This window comes from Heterocephalus glaber, unplaced genomic scaffold (assembly GCF_053883595.1).
Source record: "Heterocephalus glaber isolate CG9 unplaced genomic scaffold, H.glaber_assembly_v1.0 deba00001497, whole genome shotgun sequence".
NCBI classification, from domain to species: domain Eukaryota; kingdom Metazoa; phylum Chordata; class Mammalia; order Rodentia; family Bathyergidae; genus Heterocephalus; species Heterocephalus glaber.
Genome location: NW_028258320.1, coordinates 65,061,605 through 65,082,426, shown reverse-complemented (window position 1 = coordinate 65,082,426; position 20,822 = coordinate 65,061,605). Strand labels below are relative to the sequence as shown.

Here is a 20,822-nt window from a genome sequence, read left to right as displayed (position 1 = left end):
AGCTATTTATCAGCATAGTATGAAATGTCATGGATTGTGGGGCAATACTAGGACCAGCACACACACACAATAAATAATAACCCTTTGATGATCCTCATACTTCAACACCCCAAATCTTAAGCGGGTGTCAGTGATTCATTTTCTTTTTCCAGCACTGAACTCGCTCTTGATAAGTATTTAAGCCAAAAGGCAACTGTGAGACCCTAACCTCCCGGAGATCAACTCATGTTTGAGTTCATTTGCCAAAAGAATTTGGGGACACACACACACCTTCACCAGAGAGCCAGAGCCAAGATGTATACGGTATATGTGGCTGTATGTTTCACCTTGTGGCTGCACATGAACTTTAATCATGCTGGAAAATGCTCCCAACGTCCAATGTTGAAGGAATTTCTGTTCAGTGAACTGAAATTTCAAAGCTATTTTTTTTTATGTAAGATTAGTCATCATGCAAAACTTACTAGTCAAGCAGTTAATAAAATACACATATCCCACTGAAGGGTTTTGTACATTTCGATCTTTGCACATTACAAAGCAATGACAATCCTCCACAGTCCTGAGAATAAGTCCCTTTGCTCTGTGAAGGCAGCAGTCCTGGCATTTGGGGGATCATGTGTTATAAATTCTGGAAGCTCGTTTAGCTGAAGTTTGAGCATCAGGCGCTTCCTCCTCCTCCTCAGTTCGCTTGTGTTTTAAAAACAAGTCAGACTTTAAGAAGCGGCTGTAGCTGTCATACTTCATGAGATTGAAGATCTAAGGAGGAAAGAAAAAGAATCTGAAGACTTTGGCTAGCTCAGATCTTTTTTTTTTTGTACCGGGGATCGAACTCGGGTCCTTTTGCTTGCAAGGCAGGCGTCGGAAGCACTGAGCTAAATCCCCGGCTCAGCTAGTTCAGATCATGAATCATCCTATCACATATTTATTAAATATCTACCATATGCCAAAGAATACAAATAATGTACAAAAAACACACAAAGAAAGCTAAAGTAAGGCATGCTCTAGACAAGGCAGATTTCCTGAATGCTTTTGTCACTATGTAATAATCTCAATGGAATATACAGCTTAGACAGTCACATGAACAAATATATCTTTATTTTCCACAGAAGTATAGATTCATGCAGCGCTGACTCATAGCCCTGTATCAAGAGCTTCTTTAAAATCTCTGCTGTATTTGAATGGATTATGCATGGATGTAGTTCTCTAAGCTGGAAGTAGCAAAACAGAAACTATTTACCTGCAGAATCAAGGAGTTTAAAAAGTCACTTTTCATCATTATATGATCACAGTATTGTTAAGACTTCCAGTAAGCCTGGCATTCAAGATCTCAAATGAGGGCCAGGGATTTAGCTCAGTGGTTCCACCACCTGCCTAGCAAGCACAAGGTCCCAAGTTCGAGCCCCAGTACCAAAAAAAGAAAGATCTCAAATGAACTGACGATCATGCCAAGAACCAAAAAAGGCTATTCAAAGGAGGGCAGGGGAGTGACACTATGGTCTCGAAAGGGAAGACTTCAGGAACAGGTCTCAGTTAGGGAAAACATCAGTTAGAAGCAGAATGTAAAGCCCTGCTCAACCAGACAGCTAAGGAGCGTCTCTAGGAAGAAACGATTCTAAGTTGTATTGGTGGCTGAGGAGGCCCCTAACCATGCCTAGGTCCTCAGGATTGGAGGGCAGTCACCCGCCAGCATGGCAGGTGCTCCTAGGGCTGTTCCCAGGCACTGGGCCTCCTTGTGCGCACCCAATCCTGTGCCATCATCCTCCTTCCTCACCCAGCAGCATGAGTAGGGAAAAGAGAAGCAAAAAGGAACCCATTTCCCTGCTGTCATGGGAAATAATCTCTTTCTTGAGAAATTCCTCACCTTCCATCCCTCTCTCTGACTCTCTGGCTTTCAGGACATTCTGCAGGCTGAAGTGCTACACAGGAACCAGGTGCCTTCCCTTGTGGCACAAACACAGGCTTAACCGAGTGGAAAATTCCACAGGTGCTCAGAATGTCGCTCCCTGCCAGGCGGGATTGTCAAGTGGGTGGCAAAATCCTGACATCTTTTAAATCCATCCTCTTCCAGCACACACACAGACTATTTTGTAAATTAAACATCTGATGGATTCTAAGTCCTCAGAACATCTGCTTGGGGGATGGGAAGAACCTCAGGAAACGACTGGGACTTTTACCCTGTACACCTTCGTTTTCCCAAGGCAGCTGCAACTGCAAGAGAACCAAACCCTAAGTCATTTTGCTCTAACCAGAGCCCAGACCCAGAGCTTTAGGGTGTCTGGGTTTACTGGTGCCTGCCTTTTCCCTGGTGTCCATCCAGACTTGCCCAAGCTCTCTTGGGCAGTTATATATTTTGCTGCAATCTTGTAATCTGAGATGTGATTATAATTTGAGATTTGGAGAAATTATATATTTAAACAAAAATACAGGGCTGGGGATTTAGCTCAGTGGTGCCGTGCCTGCCTCAAAAGCGAAAGGTCCTGAGTTTGATCCCTGGTACCGGGAAAAAAAAGAAAAAAAAAATACAAAGGCCACAGCCAGAACTGAGGCCAGAGATAATAAGCAGGCGTCCCAGTCCCTCAGTACCTGAATCTTTCAGCCCTTCCAGGCACAAGAACGCCTGCAAGAACTTGTAAATGCTCGCTTAGTTCAAAGTCCAGATCAGGCACTCCAAGTGTGACACACGGACCCAGCTTCATGAGGCCCCACCTGGCATACAGCCTGTGCCTCCACCCCCACCCTGAGGTCCACAGCAAAGGGGACCCACCACTCAGCAGGATGCGGTGCGACCCGCGTCTGGCATCTCATCTGCAGTCTGTGTGTGGGAGAGGAACATCCTGTTTGCCTGCAGTGGCTCTGAAGCTCAGACTTCAAAGCACAGAAGAGGAGGACTTCGCTGGAGGCACCCAAGGCCAGAGGAGGGAGGGAGGGGGGTGGCCGCTTGGGCTGAGAGTAGTGCTCTGGCCATTGGGGTTGCCAGGAGATGCCCAGAGGCCACAGGCTCCTTCCTCCACAAGGCACTCCACTGGTGCCAGCTCAGTGGAAGGGAGATACAAACTATTTAACAAGGGCCACTCCCTGCCAGGGCAAGTGTGAAAAGCCCAGAAGTCCTCAGGCTGGGGCTTCTAGCCTCACCACCTGGGGTGCTACAGAGTCATCAGAGGCAGCTGTGGTCAGCAGGCCCAGGAAGACTTGAAAAAGGAAAGGATGTGGCTCCCAACAGCCTCGGTTTCTGGGCGGTGAGCAGCTCGCTGGCTCTACACTGGGTCCAGAGACCGGCTGCCCACTGCCACCCACTAAGGGACTCCTGGGCACTGGCTGGGGAGCATGTGTCAGCAGAGGGTCCCACCGCAGAGCAGAATGCGCCTGAAAATCTCTCCAAAGCAATGTACCCAGCTACTGGCAACTCCCTGGCTTACCACAGGGCAAATGGCCATGAGAGGTCAAAATAAATGCTTCCCAGTGAGCGACCAGAAACCACCTAGCATGCAGAGCGGAGGGCTGGTAAAACGAGCCACGCTGGGACCACGCGGTGAGATGTAACCACATGCCAGCCACAAATGGAGCATTCTCTCCTGGAACCCCAGGATGCCCCAGCGGACCCTGACTTTACAGAGGAGGAAATGGGGGCCTGGGGCTCAGAGCTCTGCTTGATGGTGTGTACTGATCAGCTTTAGCTATGATAATAAGTACCACAGATACGCACTTCCTCTCTGCTATGGAGCCTAGAAGTCAGTAACACTCAGCCCATAACTGTGAGCAAGGGATGTTGGGATGCCGACCCCGGAGCCCAACTCTCCAGTCTACACTCCTAACTACTAGGCCATACTGTTGTTCATGTGGCAGAACAACATGTAGTCATCACAAATGAGGTCCAGAGCCAAGCGCAGAAAATCTGTGAATGTTAAACGACTGAATACTACATATAAAAAACACACTAACTTTAAAAACAATGGTCCCAACTATGTCCAAGGTGTCATCTGAGTGTATGAAGGAGATGAATATCCCTACAGGTCAGCAGTGGGCTGAATAGTGTCCCCCTCCCCAAACTTATGTCTACCTGGAACCTCAGAATGTGATTTTATTTGGAAATAAGGTCAGTTAAGGACGTCAAGATGAAATCATCCTGTATTCAGGGTGGCCTCAACTCAAGGAGGAGTAGTCTTTTTTGGAAGAGAACAGGAGACAGAGAGACAAACTGGGGGAAGTAGGCGAATGAAGACAGCGGAGAGAGTGGAGTGACACTGCCACAAGCCAGGAACACCCGGGATAGCCAGCGGCAAACAGAAATCCGGAAGCTGGGAGAAACACAGAAGGTGCCTCCCTGGAGCCTTCAGAAGGAGCCAGCCCTGCGACGCTTTGATCCTGGATTTTGAGGCTCCTGACCTCTGAGAAGTTCCTGCTGCTTTGAGCCACTCAGGTTGTGGTGATCAGCTATGGCAGCTCTGGGAAACTACAGCAGTCAGCTTACTGATTTCAATTCACTCGTCCTCAAGCGTGAAAATGAGTTACAAAACCAGGTTTCTCTTAGGAGGACAGCTGGCCTCACCCAGAAGGACCATGAATGCCACCCAACAACATGCTCAGAATCCTTGGGTTGTCTGCAGGAAGAGCAAACGAAAGCAGGGACAAATCTGGGGCAAGGAGGAGGCTCAAGGTGGGCAGCCACATTGGAGTGGAGCCAAAGCAGGTAAATGGTCTGCAATAGGCAGCCAATGAAGCAGGAAGCTTGAAGTGGCAGCTGAGTTGCAGTCTGTATCTTGACATTTTGGCAAAGACAGCTGTGGCTTAGCAAGGTTCCGAGTTCTGGCAGCCAGCACATCCCATGAGCTGAATGCCTGCACTATAAACAGTTGAGCACCGCTGCCTTGGGATCCAATCTTCAAGGCTGCCAGAGGTAGGACTAGGAGGGAAACGAGAGGTCGCCTTCCTGCACATGTGGGACTGCATCACACCTTCCAACACCGGGTCATTTACCACCACGCCTGCCGGAAAGCCCAGGGGTGCCGCGGTTGATCAGGATTCACCTTTCTGCAGGGATAACTAGCCATCCAGTGCTCCAGCCTTGGACTATTCACAGAGCACATGCCAGGAAAGGCTGTGTCACAGAAGCACACATGTCCACAGAGAGAACGAACTGCTGAACATTTCATCACGGCCTGGATTCGTTGCATTTCAAACCGAGTAAGTATTTTAACACCTCTCCAAAGACAAGTACATTAGAAGATCTAAAAACATGTATTTCCTTTCTTTTCAGCATAGCCCACCAGGTTATTTCAACATACAAAAGGAGGAGAAAAAAAAAAAAGAACCCTTCATTCCACAGGAAGTTTTGTTAATGGGATTTTACATTTGCTTCAAGCATTTGGTTGGGTTTTTACAATAAAATTGCGGAGAGTCAGGCAGCAAGCAAGCACTGCTGTCTCTTAGTTGAAGTTTAGAATGTGTCCTTTCTCCTGCACACCTAGACTACAGACATGATTTCCTGCCCACATGAACAGGCAGGAAGTGGGAAAAGAAGATGTCTCTCTCCCTGTGGCCCTTGTGGGACTGAGACATCATGGAGGCTACACAGACGATGCAGAGACAGGGAGGTGCCCACCCCAAGATGCAGACAACCTCTTCCTCTTCTGAAAAAGGGAGTGTACACAGGAGGTCTGAGGGCAGCGGGCAGACAGCAGGTGAGAAGACAAGATAGCTCAGGTCAGCCCTTGCCCTGAAGCACTGGAGTAAGTCACATGGAAGGGCTGTCGCTCTGGAGAGCATCCCCAGCTGGTAGACAGACCTGCCAGAGATGGATGATGAGCCGGGTATGGGATCAGCACTCTAGAAAAAGCCTGGACAAAAGTGAAGTCAGAAAAACCCTCTCCAAGAGGCTAACTACACTCCCAGAATTTCAGCTCCAGTGCCACATGTGGGGCAGGCTGTCCACTCTTCCCTGGAGTCCATGATGCTCAAAAACCAAAGCCCAGTGGCATAACGCTGAAGTGTGGAACAAGTGTAGACTGTTCTGCAGCGAAGCTCAGAGCCACAGCAGTGTTTGGTGAAAGGCCTAGATTGCTGACGGGGACACAGAAGCTACACGAAGAAACAGATACCGCCCAGGGCCAGATGGAGGCAGGTCCGGACTCTGAGCCCCCACTTCCTTCTCCTGGCATTGAGTGCCAATGTCACATACAGTGACTCTGAGCCCAGTGTCCAGGAAGTGATGGGTGTGGGGTAGGGGTGGGAGTGGCACAGGACTGGGGCTCCGACCATCTGAGCACAAATGAGGAGACATGGCTAGGACCCCAAGGACAGAAATGGTTCTGCTCCAAGTCATTCATGCTCTTTTGCCCAGATGGTGGGGCACAGGACAGGCAGGGCTGGGCATCAGAGCCAAGAGGCCCAGCTTTCAAGAGGATCAAACCTGATTCATCCAACTGCCCCACGATATAAATAACCGCTATACCACAGCCCCAGGGCCTGCCCCAGCCAGTCCCTCCCAATTCAGCTTCTAACACTAAGCTCAGTGTTATGACTTGTGTCTAGATGTCCCCTCAAAGCCTCATGCAGGCAAGGGCCAGGGATTTAGCTCAGTGGTGCCGCCACCAGCCTCGAAAGTGCAAGGTCCTGAGTTTGATCCCCGGCACCAAAAAAAAAGCCTCATGCAGGCATAGGTGGAGCTGTTCAGGGGTGGCTGGATCGAGTGTGTGTAATGCTGGGAGTAAGGGCATGTGGTTGTTGAATTAGTCCACTGATTGGTTTGGCATGGTTCTGAGCATGGATAATGGGAAGCCCCACCCTGGCTGAGAGTGCTACTGCCCTAAGGGTGAGTAACCTAGGTAGAATACAAGGCACAGAAAGAGGGCTGCTGTTGTCATTTGTCATTTGCTGCTTGTTGCTTTGCTGCCTTCTGCCTGCTGTAAACTGTGGAATCTCCTCTGTGATGCCCCTGCCATGGAGCCAGCCAATGGAGACTGGAACCTCTACAAACTATGCAACAAAATAAACCTTTCTCCTTTAACTTTGGGTGTTGGGTATTTTGTCCCAGCAGCCAGAAAAAGTAACTAAGACACTTGGCACACAGAGCTTCCCAACACACCCCGCTGATTCTTGCCTCGGGGCCTTTGCACTTCCTCTCCCTGGAAGGTCCTGCTTCTCAGGTCTTCTCATCCAGCTCCCCTGTACCTCAGGCCTCAGTGGCCTCTCCAGGAAGCCTCGCTGACCAGGAGATGCAGAGCAGCCATTCCCAGTCACCTGTGGCCCATCTCTTAGCTCTTGTATTTCCTTCTTAGTGTCTTTGTCCTCAAGGACGGAGAGGTGCTGATTTCCTTGCTTCGCTCACAGTTCCTGTTGTGCAGGATCTCTCCTCTTACACGAATTTCCCACCTAACAGTGTTAAGCCCCCACACTTCTCTTAAGATGTTGCTTTTGATGAAATGTTTATTAAAATGTGTAGCACATTCTCCATGTGATACGCTGTCGACAATTTAAATTTCATTTGTTGGTGCGGGGTACTAGGCTCACGGATCATGTCATCACTGCAGGAGAGGGATGCCCAGTATGGTGTGCAGCGACCTGGGTCCCCACATGCTCTGGCTCCAGATTGCTGTGCTGTGGTTTCGTGTTTACTATTGTTTTCTGTCTCCTCCCTGGCTGTTAGTCATCACTTCTTGCTACCCATCACTCCACAGCCGCCACCCGTAATTCAAATCTGCTCTACACGGAAGGCCTGAACCTGTTAGAAAACCAGGAGTTAAGAAGACCTGGTTTCACTGCCTGCTGCACAAGCACAAGGTCCCGAGTTCGATCCCCAGTACCAAAAACACCCAGAAGACCTGAGTGGAAACCCACGAAACTCTCCTTTAAACGGGATGCGTGGAAGTTGGGTCATCTCATCTGTGGCTCAGGGAGGATTTTCCCATCCTTCCGGTCCCTAAAGCCAATGCTGCCTTCCACACCGCGCTGAGTGCGGGGGCTACCTAAAGCTCTCCTGGCCAGGGCTGCCCAACACGTGCGCAGAAAGCAGCCCTCTCTGGCCATCCCACCACTGAGATGAGTGGGTGCTCAGCAAAGCTGAAGCTTCGAGGAGGCTCCTTAAGGCCAGGAGAAATCCTGTGCTTCCAGTCACTTTCCTGTAGGCTTTCATCTCCTTCACTTAGGAAAACGGGGGCCCCCAAGGGTGTCTTTTGGGAGCGAAGAATAGCAGGCAGCACAGCTACACAACTGACAGTTACCAGCCAAGCCCTGAGGGCAGAGTTTTCCAAAGGGAAACAGAGCTCAGGGGCCTTCCCTGGGACTCGCTGTGACCTCGGCTCACACTCCGCCTGCAGGCAGCCTCTGCCCCACGGCCTCCACATCTGCGGAGGTAGCCAAACATGGATTGAAAATATTCCGAGAAACAAAAATTGTACATGTACTGAACACATAAGACTTTTCTTTCTTGTCATTATTCTCTAAAAACTACAATATATGATTTATAAAGCATTTATGTTCTATTATATGTGATCTGAGGACAATTTAATGCACATAGGAGGATGTGTATACATCGTATGTAAATATGCCACTTGATACAAGAGGCTGCAGCACGTGGATTTTGGTATCCTTGGGGGATCCTGGGACCAGTCTCCAAGGATACCAAGGGACACGATGATGATCTCAAAGTTAATGCTGCCTTCTAGCAATGTGGGGTCCCTTGTGGCCACATACCCCACTGAGGATTTTCCTGTGCTGCAGGAGGATGATGTGATCATCACTGAATGCATTAGTCCACATTTGTTACACATGTGTGCATTGTGCATCTACTGAAAAGAAAAGAAAATCTAGAGATTGTATGTTACTTAGTGGTTATTTCCAGGTACAGAAACATGAGGGTTTTTCTTCCTAATATGTCTTAGTTCTCACATTTCTTTATTGACCATGGCTGACCTTTATATTCAGGTAGATAAAAGTTATTTAAAATTTTTTTCAGCCATGGTGGCACATACCTGTGATCCCACTTATTCAGAATCTGTAGCAAGAGAATCACAAGTTCGGGCCTAGCCTGGGCTATTTACCAAGATAAATTGTTTTTTATTGAAATAAAATTTTTTTTTGGCTACATAGTTCAGACTGGCCTTAAACTCACTATGTAGTCCAGGCTGGCCTCAAACTCATGGTGATCCTCCTGCCTCAGCCTCCTGACTGCTGGGATTACAGGCATATGTCATCTTGCCCAGCCTCAAAATAAAAAATTTTTAAAAGGAAGGCATGGGGGTATATGTCAGTGGCAGAGCAGCTGCCCGGTCTGCATGAGGCCCTCCCTGGATTCAACTTCCAGTACCACAACAAAACAAACTGAAATAGTCACTCAAAAAAAAAAAAAATCATCTTCTCTCCTTTGAGGTCCCCACTAAGTGCCTGTCCCAGGCTGTGTCACCGCGTAGCATCCTGTCCTCATTCTCATTTCTCTCCTCCTTGGCCTCTGCAGCCGTGGACATGGGATTGGCTGTGTTCACACTGCCTTTCCAGCCTCCTCACTGGGGTCCTAAGCACTTGAGGCTGCTCATGGGCTGGAAGAGCCACGTAGGCAGAGCAGGCCGCAGAGGGGCTACAGTCTTTGAAGGCAGGTGGAGGAGCATGAATCCAGCCTCTAACACCTTTAGGACCTCTGTACTCACAAACCACAGAGTCTCCCTGGACCCTGCTTTTCTCATTAGCAAAATGGGAATAATAACAACACTCACTGGAGATTACATAAATACTCCGAGTAAGCCTTCAGGCTCAAAAGGCAGCTCCCCAGGGTCAGGTGTTACTGTCACTGCAGATACGGGGGCGGGGGGGTTTTGACCCTGGGTGTACTGTAAAGTCCCCTAGGGAGCCTTTAAGAAACTCTGAGGAGGCTGAATCAGGAAGATCACCAGGCTGGGCAATTCAGTGATTTATGGAGACCCTGTCTCAAAATAGAAAATAAAAAGTCTGGGGATACAGCTCAGTTTGAAGGCTCTGTGTTCAATTCTCAGTACAGAGACAGAGACAGAGACAGAGACAGTAACTGAGGTCTGGGGTGAGAAAGTTATTCCCAAGTGGATACAGTCACAATAACTGCCTTTTCACTACACATTCCCTCCCTTTCCCTCCACAATCCATGTCCACAGCAGCATTCCTATTGGCTCAAAACCACCACCTCCAGGAGGCCCCATTCAGAATGGAGCTCCTTCACCACCCAAATTTGATTCACAACTCGTGGAGTCTGCACTTGCCACTGCATCATTTGGAAATCATTTGCCATTACTTCATCCATGCACGTTTTTTATCTGATGATGAGCAAAGATGCGGACTCTCAGGTGCTAGGATGTGCTCCAGGCTCCGTGAATACACCAGGTGATCAAAACAGGCAACCAACACACACGGCCCATGGTTCTCAGCTGTAGCCCCAGCCCCGCAGCCTTAGCAACTGCTGGGAATCTGTCAGGGATGCAGTGCCAGCCCATGTGGGAACCTCAGAATAGAATGCTTAGCCCTGGGAGTGGGGCCAGCACCCTCCAGGTGATTCTGGGCTTCCTCAAGTTTAGCTGAGTTTAGCAGAAAGCTGGTCTCCACCTGGGTTGCTGAGTAAGGCCTTCGGTTCCTCAATAAGGACGGGGCCAGCAGAAGTGTGAAATGTGTCTGTGGCCTTGTCTAAAATGTGGATGTGACGCTTCGTAAAAGGACAACACAGTATGAATAGTCACACCTGTAAATTCATGTCTAAAAAACCCTCACCCCTTTGGCAATGACACTGGCATTCCTCACAAGAAAACTAAGGTTCACCCCATATAGGTCCATTTTTTAAACCTATTTTTTCCTGTATTAAGTGGAATATGCTGCCACATGACAACTTTGCCGTTATGACTCAGTAGCCTTGTTATAAACTACCTTATGGTATTGGGCCACCAGCAGGAGGGGAGGTGTTTGCACAAAAACAGCTCCACTCAGGCCACTTGAAGTCCTTGTGTTTGTTTCCAGGCTCTTCAGTCCCTACCTTCAGCAGCTGTCACACGTTGCTTCTTCAGTGTGAGTTCCTCAAACAGCCCCAGCCTCCCTTCCTATCTGAGTCAAGGAGGCAGAGAAACTACTGGTTAAAACGCTGTGGAGACCAACAGTAAGCAGGCCAGAGGGAGCAACCCATTGTTCACATCTTGAGCCTGAGGTTCTAGGCTCCTCTCTTTCAGCAACCAGGGCCTGCCCAGCTGGATGAGCCGGTTTCCAGGAGCCTAAGATTGGTGTTTCGTTGACTACTTTCAGGTTTGCAAATCGAGGTGCAGGCAGGGAAATCGGGTTACCTGGTCCTGGAGTTTCTGGAACATCAGTGGGTGTGGCTCTTCCAGGATCTTCTCATTGAGCCGTGACTGCCCCTCCACATTGACTTGGGACGAGGCCTTATTGGACAGAAAGGTCATGTAGATCTCCTTGGCCTTTTCCTGCATCTGGAGGAGAGAGGTGCCTGTTTATTATCTGCCAGCACAGGCCTTCCCGGCCAGAGCTCAGCTCTCCCTGCCAGGCCCAGAAGGAGCTGCAGCCGCAGAGACTCCAAACGCCATGCCCGAGCCCAGCTCCAGACACTGCTGGTGGCGCTCAGCCCCACACTCCACCGTCCCTTGTATGTGAGGCCACATCTCCTATAATAAGACTGCTATGCCAGCCATGCAGAAATGAGAAAGGAAGAGGCCTGGCCAGGGTGAACTCGGCACCATTGAAGATCACCCTGTGATTCTCCAAATTAAGGGTCATGAGGATACTGTGCAGTCATAAGAGGGAATGAAGCACTGGTATATGCTGCAAATGGAATGAATCTTGGAAACATGATATTAAATGAGAGAAACCAGACACAAGAGGGCAAATACTGTACGACTGCACTTGTGAGAGATATCCAGAATGTACAAATCCACCCAGACAGAAAGATCAGTGGTCACCACAGGGCTGGAGGAAGATATAGGGAGTGCCTCCTTGGTGGGAGGGAGCGGGCTTCACAGGAAGTACTTTGTCTTCAAAACAGCTTACCTTGTGACAGGAACCTGGCTCGCCAGGACTTCCCCTGAGAGTTCTATTTTCTTGAAGAGAGGGAAGACTTCCTGTGTGCCTTCCTCACCTGAGGCAAAGACAGGCTATTTCTCTAAATGGCAGGTCTGGGGCACCATCTTACCCGACAGAGCAAGCCGGATGTGAAATCCTCTAAAATGCCTCCATACAGCTGCAACTCCAGAGGGGAGATGAGAGGGCTTAGAAGTTCTGAAAAACTGCCTTTCTCTCCAGAGAGCCACCTGGGGCTCCAAACACGTTAGATTTAGGAAAACCCAGGCTCTGAAAACATTCTGGACATTATGGAAATCACCAGAAGGCTTTGATAGCTGGTGCTAGAAAACAGACTTAATGACAAAAGCAACATGAAGCTGAGGAAGCCAGCCTCACCAGTGCCTGCAGGAAGCTGCCCAGGTGGGGTGTCACCAGAGCTCTAGTATCTGCTCTTTCTTGACTGTCAATGTGACGGTTCACTGATGTCAAACTGAGGGACACAGGAGCCTCTTAAAATAAATATGGCTGATCCAAGGACAGGTCTGGGGTCCATCAGCAAGGCCCAGAGGGAGCAGGACTGTGTAACTGCATGCCTGTCAAAGACCCAACTGCTTCCCAAAGCCATGAGCCTCCCTTCCACAACCCCATTCTGTCAGGAAAGAACATTTCTGGAAAACCACTTCCTGTTTGAAAGCTACTTCATAACAGTAGAATTTCAGCCTGTCAGATTAGCAAATGCCATGCAGAACCCTGTGGGGAGAAGTCACTTGAGGCCTCCCCTTGCCTAAAAGATTCATACACACACACACACGCACGCACGCACGCACGCACGCACGCACGTACACTAGGCTATCTTCATTGGTTCTGAAAAAGAAGCATGTGATTAGTAGCTTGAGGTGAAGAGGACAGGACAGGCAGGCCAGGGAACAGGAAGCTGAGCCAGGACTGCAGGGGCACAGACCCCAGGTCTCTCTCACCAGCTGCCCCCACTCCTGAGTGTCTGTTGGAGAACTGGGGTCCCTGGGCTGGCCATGCGCATGCTGCCCTGTCGCTGACTGAGCAAGCGCTGAGAAACGGCTGAGCAGCAGAGCTTATCTGGGCTGGGATGGGAAGCATGACTGAAAAGGGAAACCCTGAGACTGCCAACCGCAAGCTAGTCACGGGAAGACCTGCTGTCCAGACCGAGAACACTGAACAAAAAAGAAGAACTGGTCATTTGAGCTATTTTGGTAGTTTTCCAGAGCTTTGTTAACTCTGTTCTAGCTGCTATCAGGACAGGAACAGAACAGGCGTCTGTGAGGGGGATCTATTCTATTCCAGGTCTGCGACCTGGAAGCACACATGCTTCTCTTCTTGGGCCCTCACAGGCCCCACCTCACCTGGAGCAGAACCCTGAGGAGCCAGGACATGCCCAGCCTCCAGCTCACCCTGAAGGCGCTGGACGGTCCCCGCCTGGGCCTTCCCTCCAGCTGGCAGTGCTTTGGCCAGCCGTGACAGCACTCCGAGAGAAGGCAGGGCTCCTGTCCCTGCTCCCAGGGTCCTCTGCTCGCTCCCTCAATCCCAGGGCTCCCAGAGTCCTGCCTGTGACTGAGTGCTACCGAGTCTCTGCTCTGCCAAGACCTCACCCCATCACAACCCCACGCTCCTGACCTCTGTGCCACCTCATCTCCAGCGATGTGGGCACGGACGTCCCACAGGCTCCTCGGGTTTTTCAGAGAGAGAGTTCCCTCCTGAACTCTTGAGCCTGCTGCCTGCTGGAAACTACAGCCCCTCTGACACCTGTGTAGCCACATCCTGTCTGCCACCGCAGGCTCTGCTCACTCGACTCCCAAATACACCTCTGACCAGACCAGCCAGTTCCCCTCTGCCCTGTCCCTCGCCAGAGGTGGCCACAGGAGAGAGCACCCAGAGCACTTCAGGACCAAGCCCCTAACTGCATATCCGTTTCAGGAAGAGCAGGAGGCAAAGAAAACAGCAAATAAATGGTACAAGAAAATTTCTGAGAACTGGCTCAGGAAATGGAAGGCTGTTGGAGGAAGAGGGATGAACAGAGGGCAAGAACAAACCCAGACACCTTCGAGGCTGGGGAGGGGCAGCAAGACACATCCAAGACGGGCAGGAGCTCATACCACAGGGTCTCCCGGGTGCCAGGCACAGAGGGGCAAGAGCAGGAAGTTGTTAGTCCTCCACCCTCACCCCTAACCCTGAGCAGCCAGGTCAGCATCTCCTTGCTCCCTCTCCCCAGCAGACTGGAGTTTTCTTTTCTTAAGAAATGTCTGGCCAGTGTGATGGCACACACCTGTAATCACAGCAACTGAGGAAGTTGAGGCAGGAGGATCACAAGTTTGAGGCCAGTCTGGGCAACTTAGTGAGACTCTGTCTCAAAATAAAACATAAAAAGGCCTGGTGGGAGTGCAGACTGGTGCAGCCACTGTGGAAGTCAGTATGGAGATACCTCAAAGAACTAGGACTAGAGGTCCCATTTGACCCAGCTATTCCCCTGCTGGGAATCTTCCCAAAAGAATTAAAAGAATCATACCACAGAGATATATGTGCACCCATGTTCGTAGCGGGACAGTTTGTAATAGCTAAAACTTGGAAACAGACCAAGTGCTCATCAACTGGAGACTGGATAAAGAAAATGTGAGTTTTTTATAAAATGGAGCACTACTCAGCCATAAAAAATGAGAAATTAGAGACATTTATAGCTAAATGGATGCATATTGAGGTGATACTCTTAAGTGAAATAAATAGGACACACGTGTAAATACCGAAGTTTCTCTAGTGTGAGAAACTGAAAGTGTAAATAAGGATTAAAAGGATTAATAATGAATAACTGATAATTTGAAATAGGAAGAAAAGGTCCAAAGGGGCAGAGGAAGTGGGAGGGGAAGGGGAAAAGGAAGAAGGGAAAGGAAAAATTATGAGAAAAGAAGAAAATGGAAACAAAGTCTAAGTAAATAGGGAAGGGTGGAGGGGGTGAAGGGAGAACAGGTAATGGGGGAAAAATAAGAACCAAAATACATCATGTACAGGTACAAGCACCCAATGATAAATGTAAATGAACTGTATACCTAAAATGTACCAATAAAAGAATTCAAGGAAAAAAAAAAAAAGGCCTGGGGGGCCGGGGATTTAGCTCAGTGGCTCCGCCTCCTGTCTCGAAAGTGCAAGGACCCGAGTTCGATCTCCAGTACCAAAAAAATAAAAAAATAAAAAACAAAAAGGCCTGGGGATATAGATTAGTTTGTGAAGGTCCTAGGTTCAATCCCCAGCACCACAAAAGCAAAATTAGCTCAGTGGCACTGCACCTGCCTCGAAAGTGCCAAGGTTCGATTCCCCGCACCAAAAACCCCACAAAATTATAGAAGGTGGGGAGGAGAAAAGGAGGGAGGCAAAGAGGGAAATAAGGAAGGAACTGACTGAGAGAGGCTCCAAAATAGAGGTAAGTGGAGGGCAGGGATGAGCTGCTGAACTGGATTCCATGAAGTTCCAAATTCAAGCCAGGGATTTAGCTCAGTGGTTCAGCCACCTACCCTGCAAACACAAGGACCTAAATTCGATCCCTGGTACCAAAAAAAAAACAAAAACAAATTCAGACCCCAGCAAACTTCCCTGGCCTAGGTGAGTAGTTTCTCAACACACCAGGTTGTGCCCCACCAAGAGACTGGAGGGCCCTTGTGTAGAGAAAACAAAATTAAACCAGAGGAAGTTCAACAGAAAGATTTAAAGATAAAGTTAAAATCTCCAAAATAAAAGTAGGAACAAAAAGCCAAAGAGATGAAAAGATAGGAGAGAAAAAATAAAATAAAATTAAGACCTCAGGGTTAGGGGGCTATCATTGACAGAGACTCAAGCCAGGAAGAATGGTCTGCATCTGTAATTCCAGGTACTCAAGAGGCTGAGGCAGGAGGACCTCTTGAGTACAGGAGTTTGAGGCCACCATGAGCAAAGTAGTAAGACACTCGTCTCAAAAAAAGGAAAAAGGAGGTAGAGGAGGAGAGGGAGGAGAGGAGACCACACAGAATGGAAGGAAAAAAGTTTTTTTAAAAAAACAACTAAAATAATAATAATAATAACAAGGGCCAGAGATTTAGCTCAGTGGTTCCGCCACCTGCCTTGGAAAGCACAAGGTCCCGAGTTCGATCCCTGGTACCAAAAAATAATAATAATAATAATATAAGAACATCTCCCAGGACTATAAATTTCCAGATCACATGGTTCCAAAAAGTACCCACACAATGAATGGACCCATCTCCTCCAAAGCCGTGCCTGTAACTCCAGCACACCAGGAGGCTGATGCAGGAGAACGGCAACTTCAAGCCCATTCTAGGCAACTTAGAAACTCAGTGAGATTCAGTCTCAAAGTAAAAAAAAAAAAAAAAATTTAAAGGGCTGAGAATGTAGCTCAGTGCAAAGGGCTGCGGTTCAATTCCCAGTATTGCTGAAAAAAGAAAGGAAAAGAAATAGGCCATTAAAGACCAGGAAGTAAAAGGGGCTGCATGCTGGCAGGCAAGACAGCACAGGGCTCAAACCCTGCTTCTGCACACGCTTGTTTTTTTGTTTGTTATTTGGGGTTTTTTGGTGCCGGGGATTGAACTCGGGTCCTTGCGCATGCACAGCAGGCGGTGAAACCACTGATCTAAATCCCCGGCCCTAATAAATTTCTGTTGTTTATAAATGATACAGTCTAGTTTTTTGTTGTTGTTGTTGTTGTTGTTTGTACTGGGGATTGAACTTGGGACCTCGTGCTTGCTAGGCAGGCGGCAGAACCACTGAGCTAAATCCCTGGTGCCTGCACACGCTTGTTTTAACCTCCCCCTCAGTGGGTTTCAAGTTTCTCACCCATCAGGTGGGCATGACAATATTAATATCTTTGTTTGTAGGTTTGTTGAGGATTAAATAGAATAATCCATGTTAAAGCACTAAGAACAATACCTGGGACAAAATAAGCATAAATGAGGATCAGCCACTCTTGTTGCTGGGGCTGCTCTTAGATAATTTCCTTCAATTTTTCTTTCCTCACTTGAGAAGGAGAATCCAAGTCATTGGAAGAGGCAAAAGTCATTTTTACAAATGTCATATTTTAAAGAGCCTTTGAGACCAAAAATATTGTTCTTGTTAGGGACTGTGGCACACGCCTGTAATCCCAGAACTGAGGGAGGCTGACGCAGGAGGATCACAAATTCAAGTCCCACCTGGGCAACTTAGTGAGACTCTGTCTCAAAATTTAAAAAATGAAAAGGGCTGGATGTAGCTCAGTGGTACAGCATCCCCAGGTGCCATCCCCAGTACCACAAAACAAACAGTGCTGGGCTCCATTTCTTGACTGTAAAAAATGGGTTTTAAGAAGAAAGAAAAATATGTACTGCAAAGATGTACTAATAAAAGTACAAAAAAAAAACCCAAAAGAAGAAAGAGAAATATATCAGTACTATTTTTCCCCAGTGCTGGATTGAATTCAGGAGCTTGCACATGCTGAGCAAGAAGACTGCCTGACCCGCCACTTCCGTGTGCCCTCTTGGTTTTTGCAAAGCTGTACCTGCTGCCATATCCATTTCAGTCCCTGCCACGTAGTAACCAAGCCAGATACACATGTGGCGACTGACGGCTGAATGCAGGGCTGGCCAAGAATGAATACCTACTTGAAGCTTTTTCTGTGGTCTTCTATACAACATAGATGCTGGTTTGGTTTAAAAGCTACAGATATTAATTTATGGAGAAGAGGCACTTAAATTTTTTTTAAAACCATAAAGAAACTGCAAAAGAGAAAATTGCTTTAGAGTTGGTTTGCTGAATAGGAACATCTAGAAGGAACAATAAGCCCAGGGACCCCAAGGAAGGAGGAATAGGAGGTCACCCGCCCAGGCTCCTGTCCTCAGCATCTCCACAATACACACTGCGTGCCGGGACCCTCCCGGTCTACAGGAATGGCTTTCCTGCCTGTCAGGAGGCAAAGCACAGATGCGGGACATCAGCGAGGACTCAGTGGTGTTCCACCGTTGGGCACTTCTAAGAATCAAAGCCCTGGCAGGAGGGAATGTGCATTCATCGCTCACATCCAAGGCTGATGCAGAGACTGCCAGCAAGGGTGAAGGAAGAAGGGAAAGGCCTGGTTCCAGGCATTCAGATGCCATGGGGAAGAAGGCAGACAGGGATGGCTCCCATGACAGAGAAAAGAAAGAACGCAGGATAAGAAGGCAAAGCAGCACAGCCACTATGGGAATCAGTATGGAGGTTTCTCAAAAAACTGAAGTCACCATACTATAGGGACACATGGAACATACCCATGTTTACTGTGGCATGATTTAGAACAGCCAAGATATGGAACTAGCCTAGGTGCCCATCAACAAATGAATGGATAAAGAAAATACGGTATATATACACAGTGGACTATTATTCAGTCATATAAAAGAACAAAATTTTGGCCAGGCATGGTAGCACGTGCCTGAAATCACAGCACTTGGGAGGCTGAGGCAGGAGGATCACCATGAGTTTGAGGCTAGCCTGGGCTACCTAGAGAGACCCTGTCTAAAAAAAAAAGAAAAAAAAGAAAAAGAACAAAATTTTGTCATTTGTGGAAAAAAATGGAGGGATCTGGATATCATCATGTTGAGAGAAATAAGCCAGATTCACAAGACAAATTTTGCATGTTTTCCTGAATATGTGGAACCTTAATAAGATGGCAAGAAAGACTATTAGTTAGACAAGAGAAAGGGAAAAAGGGGTAGGATACGGGGGTGGGTAATAGCGAACATGAAAATGATTAAAATATACACTATGAACCCCCCAAAAAACACGTGGAATTGAGGAGGGATTGGGGAGGTGAGGGTGGGCTGGGGGGAATCTTCCAAAATGAAATCCATTCATCTGTATACCCAATATGTGCTAATAAAGAAAAAAGACAAATAAGTAAATTATACAAGATACTAGAAGTTGATGAGTACTGGATAATTCCAGCACAGAACGAAAAACAAACAACTGACAAGTTCTCTTTAACAGGAGAGGCCAAAGAGAGATTTGCATCGCCCTGCAGTAGCCTGGTGGACTGCAGAGAAGATAAAGGCCTCCACTGACTCCCCGAGAGGCCAGATGGGGTGAGTTTGATTGCACAGTTCAGTTAGGGCGACTTCTCCAGTACCCATGGCCACCTCCACTTCTGAAAATCAGTAACGCAACCCGAGGACCAGGCTTTACTTCCCATGCTGCAGGGCCCAAAGAGACTGTGAGGCTGGGTCACAGACCTGGGTCTGCATCCAGGTGCAAAGCCGGGCTGGCCTTGGCTGAGCTGCTGCTCCACCTCTCAGGCCACACCCTCTTGGGCCACACCCCTGAGTCCCACAAACAGGAACAGTCATGAGGCTCAATACGACCACCCAGACTGAACCTGGACACCCAGTGTCATCCACACCTCTGCCTTCCCCAGGACCAGTCGCATTCTCAGGCAGCTGTCGGGTGAAGGCCGGATTCTCTGTATTGAAGCAATCACCTTCATGTTCTGGGTACAAACCTTCCAGAAGCCCTACGGTGGGTGACGGGGATGGGGACTCTGCAGGACACGGGTGGGCGGTTCCACCAACACCATACTGTACTTGCCTCACACGTGATCAGTCCTACAGGGGCTTCCCAAGGCCTCGGCAGAAGGTTCCTTCCTTGCCATGGCATTCAGGTTCCTGATGTGGCCACATCTGCTCCCAGCCTCATGGATATCACAGTGGCCTCCCCCACAAACAGAACCCCTTCTATCACCTCTTCTCCCCTGGCTGGTCTTCCCACATGTCCAGAACACTATTCCTCACCCCGGCCCCACTTCAGGTCTTAGTCTATAAGTCACATCCCCCAGGGCCCCTTTCTGGCTGCCCGCTGCCTGAGCTCCCATGGCTCTGCGCTTCCCATTTCTACATTCATCACACTCATAAAAGCTTGTTCTCCAAAGAAGCTCATCTGGCTCATCCCTGAGATATCTCCAGGGCTTTCATGATGCCTGCCGCTCCCTAGAGGCTTGGTGACTTCAACTGAACTGCTACACGCATAGCAGGTATGCAGAGGGACACTGGGGTGACCTCAGAGTGCTGGTTCAAATCCAGCTGCGCTGTGGTATAGGGAACCTGAGCTTCCCTATCTACGCTACAGGGCTGGGCTGGCTACCTGTGGGCCCTTCCCACCCCTAAAACTCAAAGAACAAGGCAGATCAATAGACAGACATCTGCTTGGCCTCCTAAATCTCAGGTAGGCTCTTAAAGTGAGGCTGGTCACATCAGTCACAGTCTAACAAGTACCCATGGTGGTCTCTGTGCTCTGTCCTGGGTGCTGGGGACAAAGGAAAACCACACACTCCTGCCCTGGAGGACCTCAGCCCCAAATCCTACCTTTCCCAAGCAGGCCCTCCCCACCCTATTTCTAACTACCCCACCCCCAGACCCTTCACTACCCATGATGCTCTGGCCAAAATCACCTAGAAGGAAGAAGATGCCAGCAGGAAGCAAAAGCCAAGGGTTATACCTAGTCAGGGTTTCCAAGGCCAGCCTGGGAAACACAAGCCAAAGGCAGTCCATCTTAGAATCCACCCTTGCAACCTCCAGAGAGGAAGGCAGAGAGGGAAGGCCACACTGCTGCCACTTGGGAAAAGTATCTGAGCCTGGAAGAGCCCTTGAATAAACCACTGAGGTGCACTTGCCAAGCTGAGGTCTGTAAGAATGGCTGCTGGCCGGGTGGATTCCAGCTTTTGGAGACAGTCTCAGAACCTGGCATCCCAGAAGGCATATCTGCCCGTGGAGATGTAGTTTGGCAGGCAAGGTTTACGATTTTTTAAA

The 20,822-nt window shown here is 48.7% G+C and overlaps 1 protein-coding gene across 5 annotated transcripts in view; it reads right to left on the bottom strand.

Moving 5' to 3' along the window:
* Nucleotides 1–406: 406 nt before the first annotated feature.
* Rgs10 (regulator of G protein signaling 10) overlaps nt 407–20,822 on the bottom strand; it is a 34,978-nt gene continuing 14,562 nt past the window's right edge. For 2 of the 5 annotated variants that reach the window (XM_087185240.1, XM_087185238.1), the window contains exons 4-5: nt 11,280–11,423; nt 407–775 (exon numbers count right to left, since the gene is read on the bottom strand). In XM_087185240.1, the coding sequence (XP_087041366.1) occupies nt 731–775; nt 11,280–11,423 (189 nt within the window). In that variant the 3' untranslated portion in view covers nt 407–730. The remainder of the gene's footprint in view (nt 776–11,279; nt 11,424–20,822) is intronic. The other 3 variants (XM_004838828.4, XM_087185241.1, XM_087185239.1) reach the window with 2 other exon arrangements.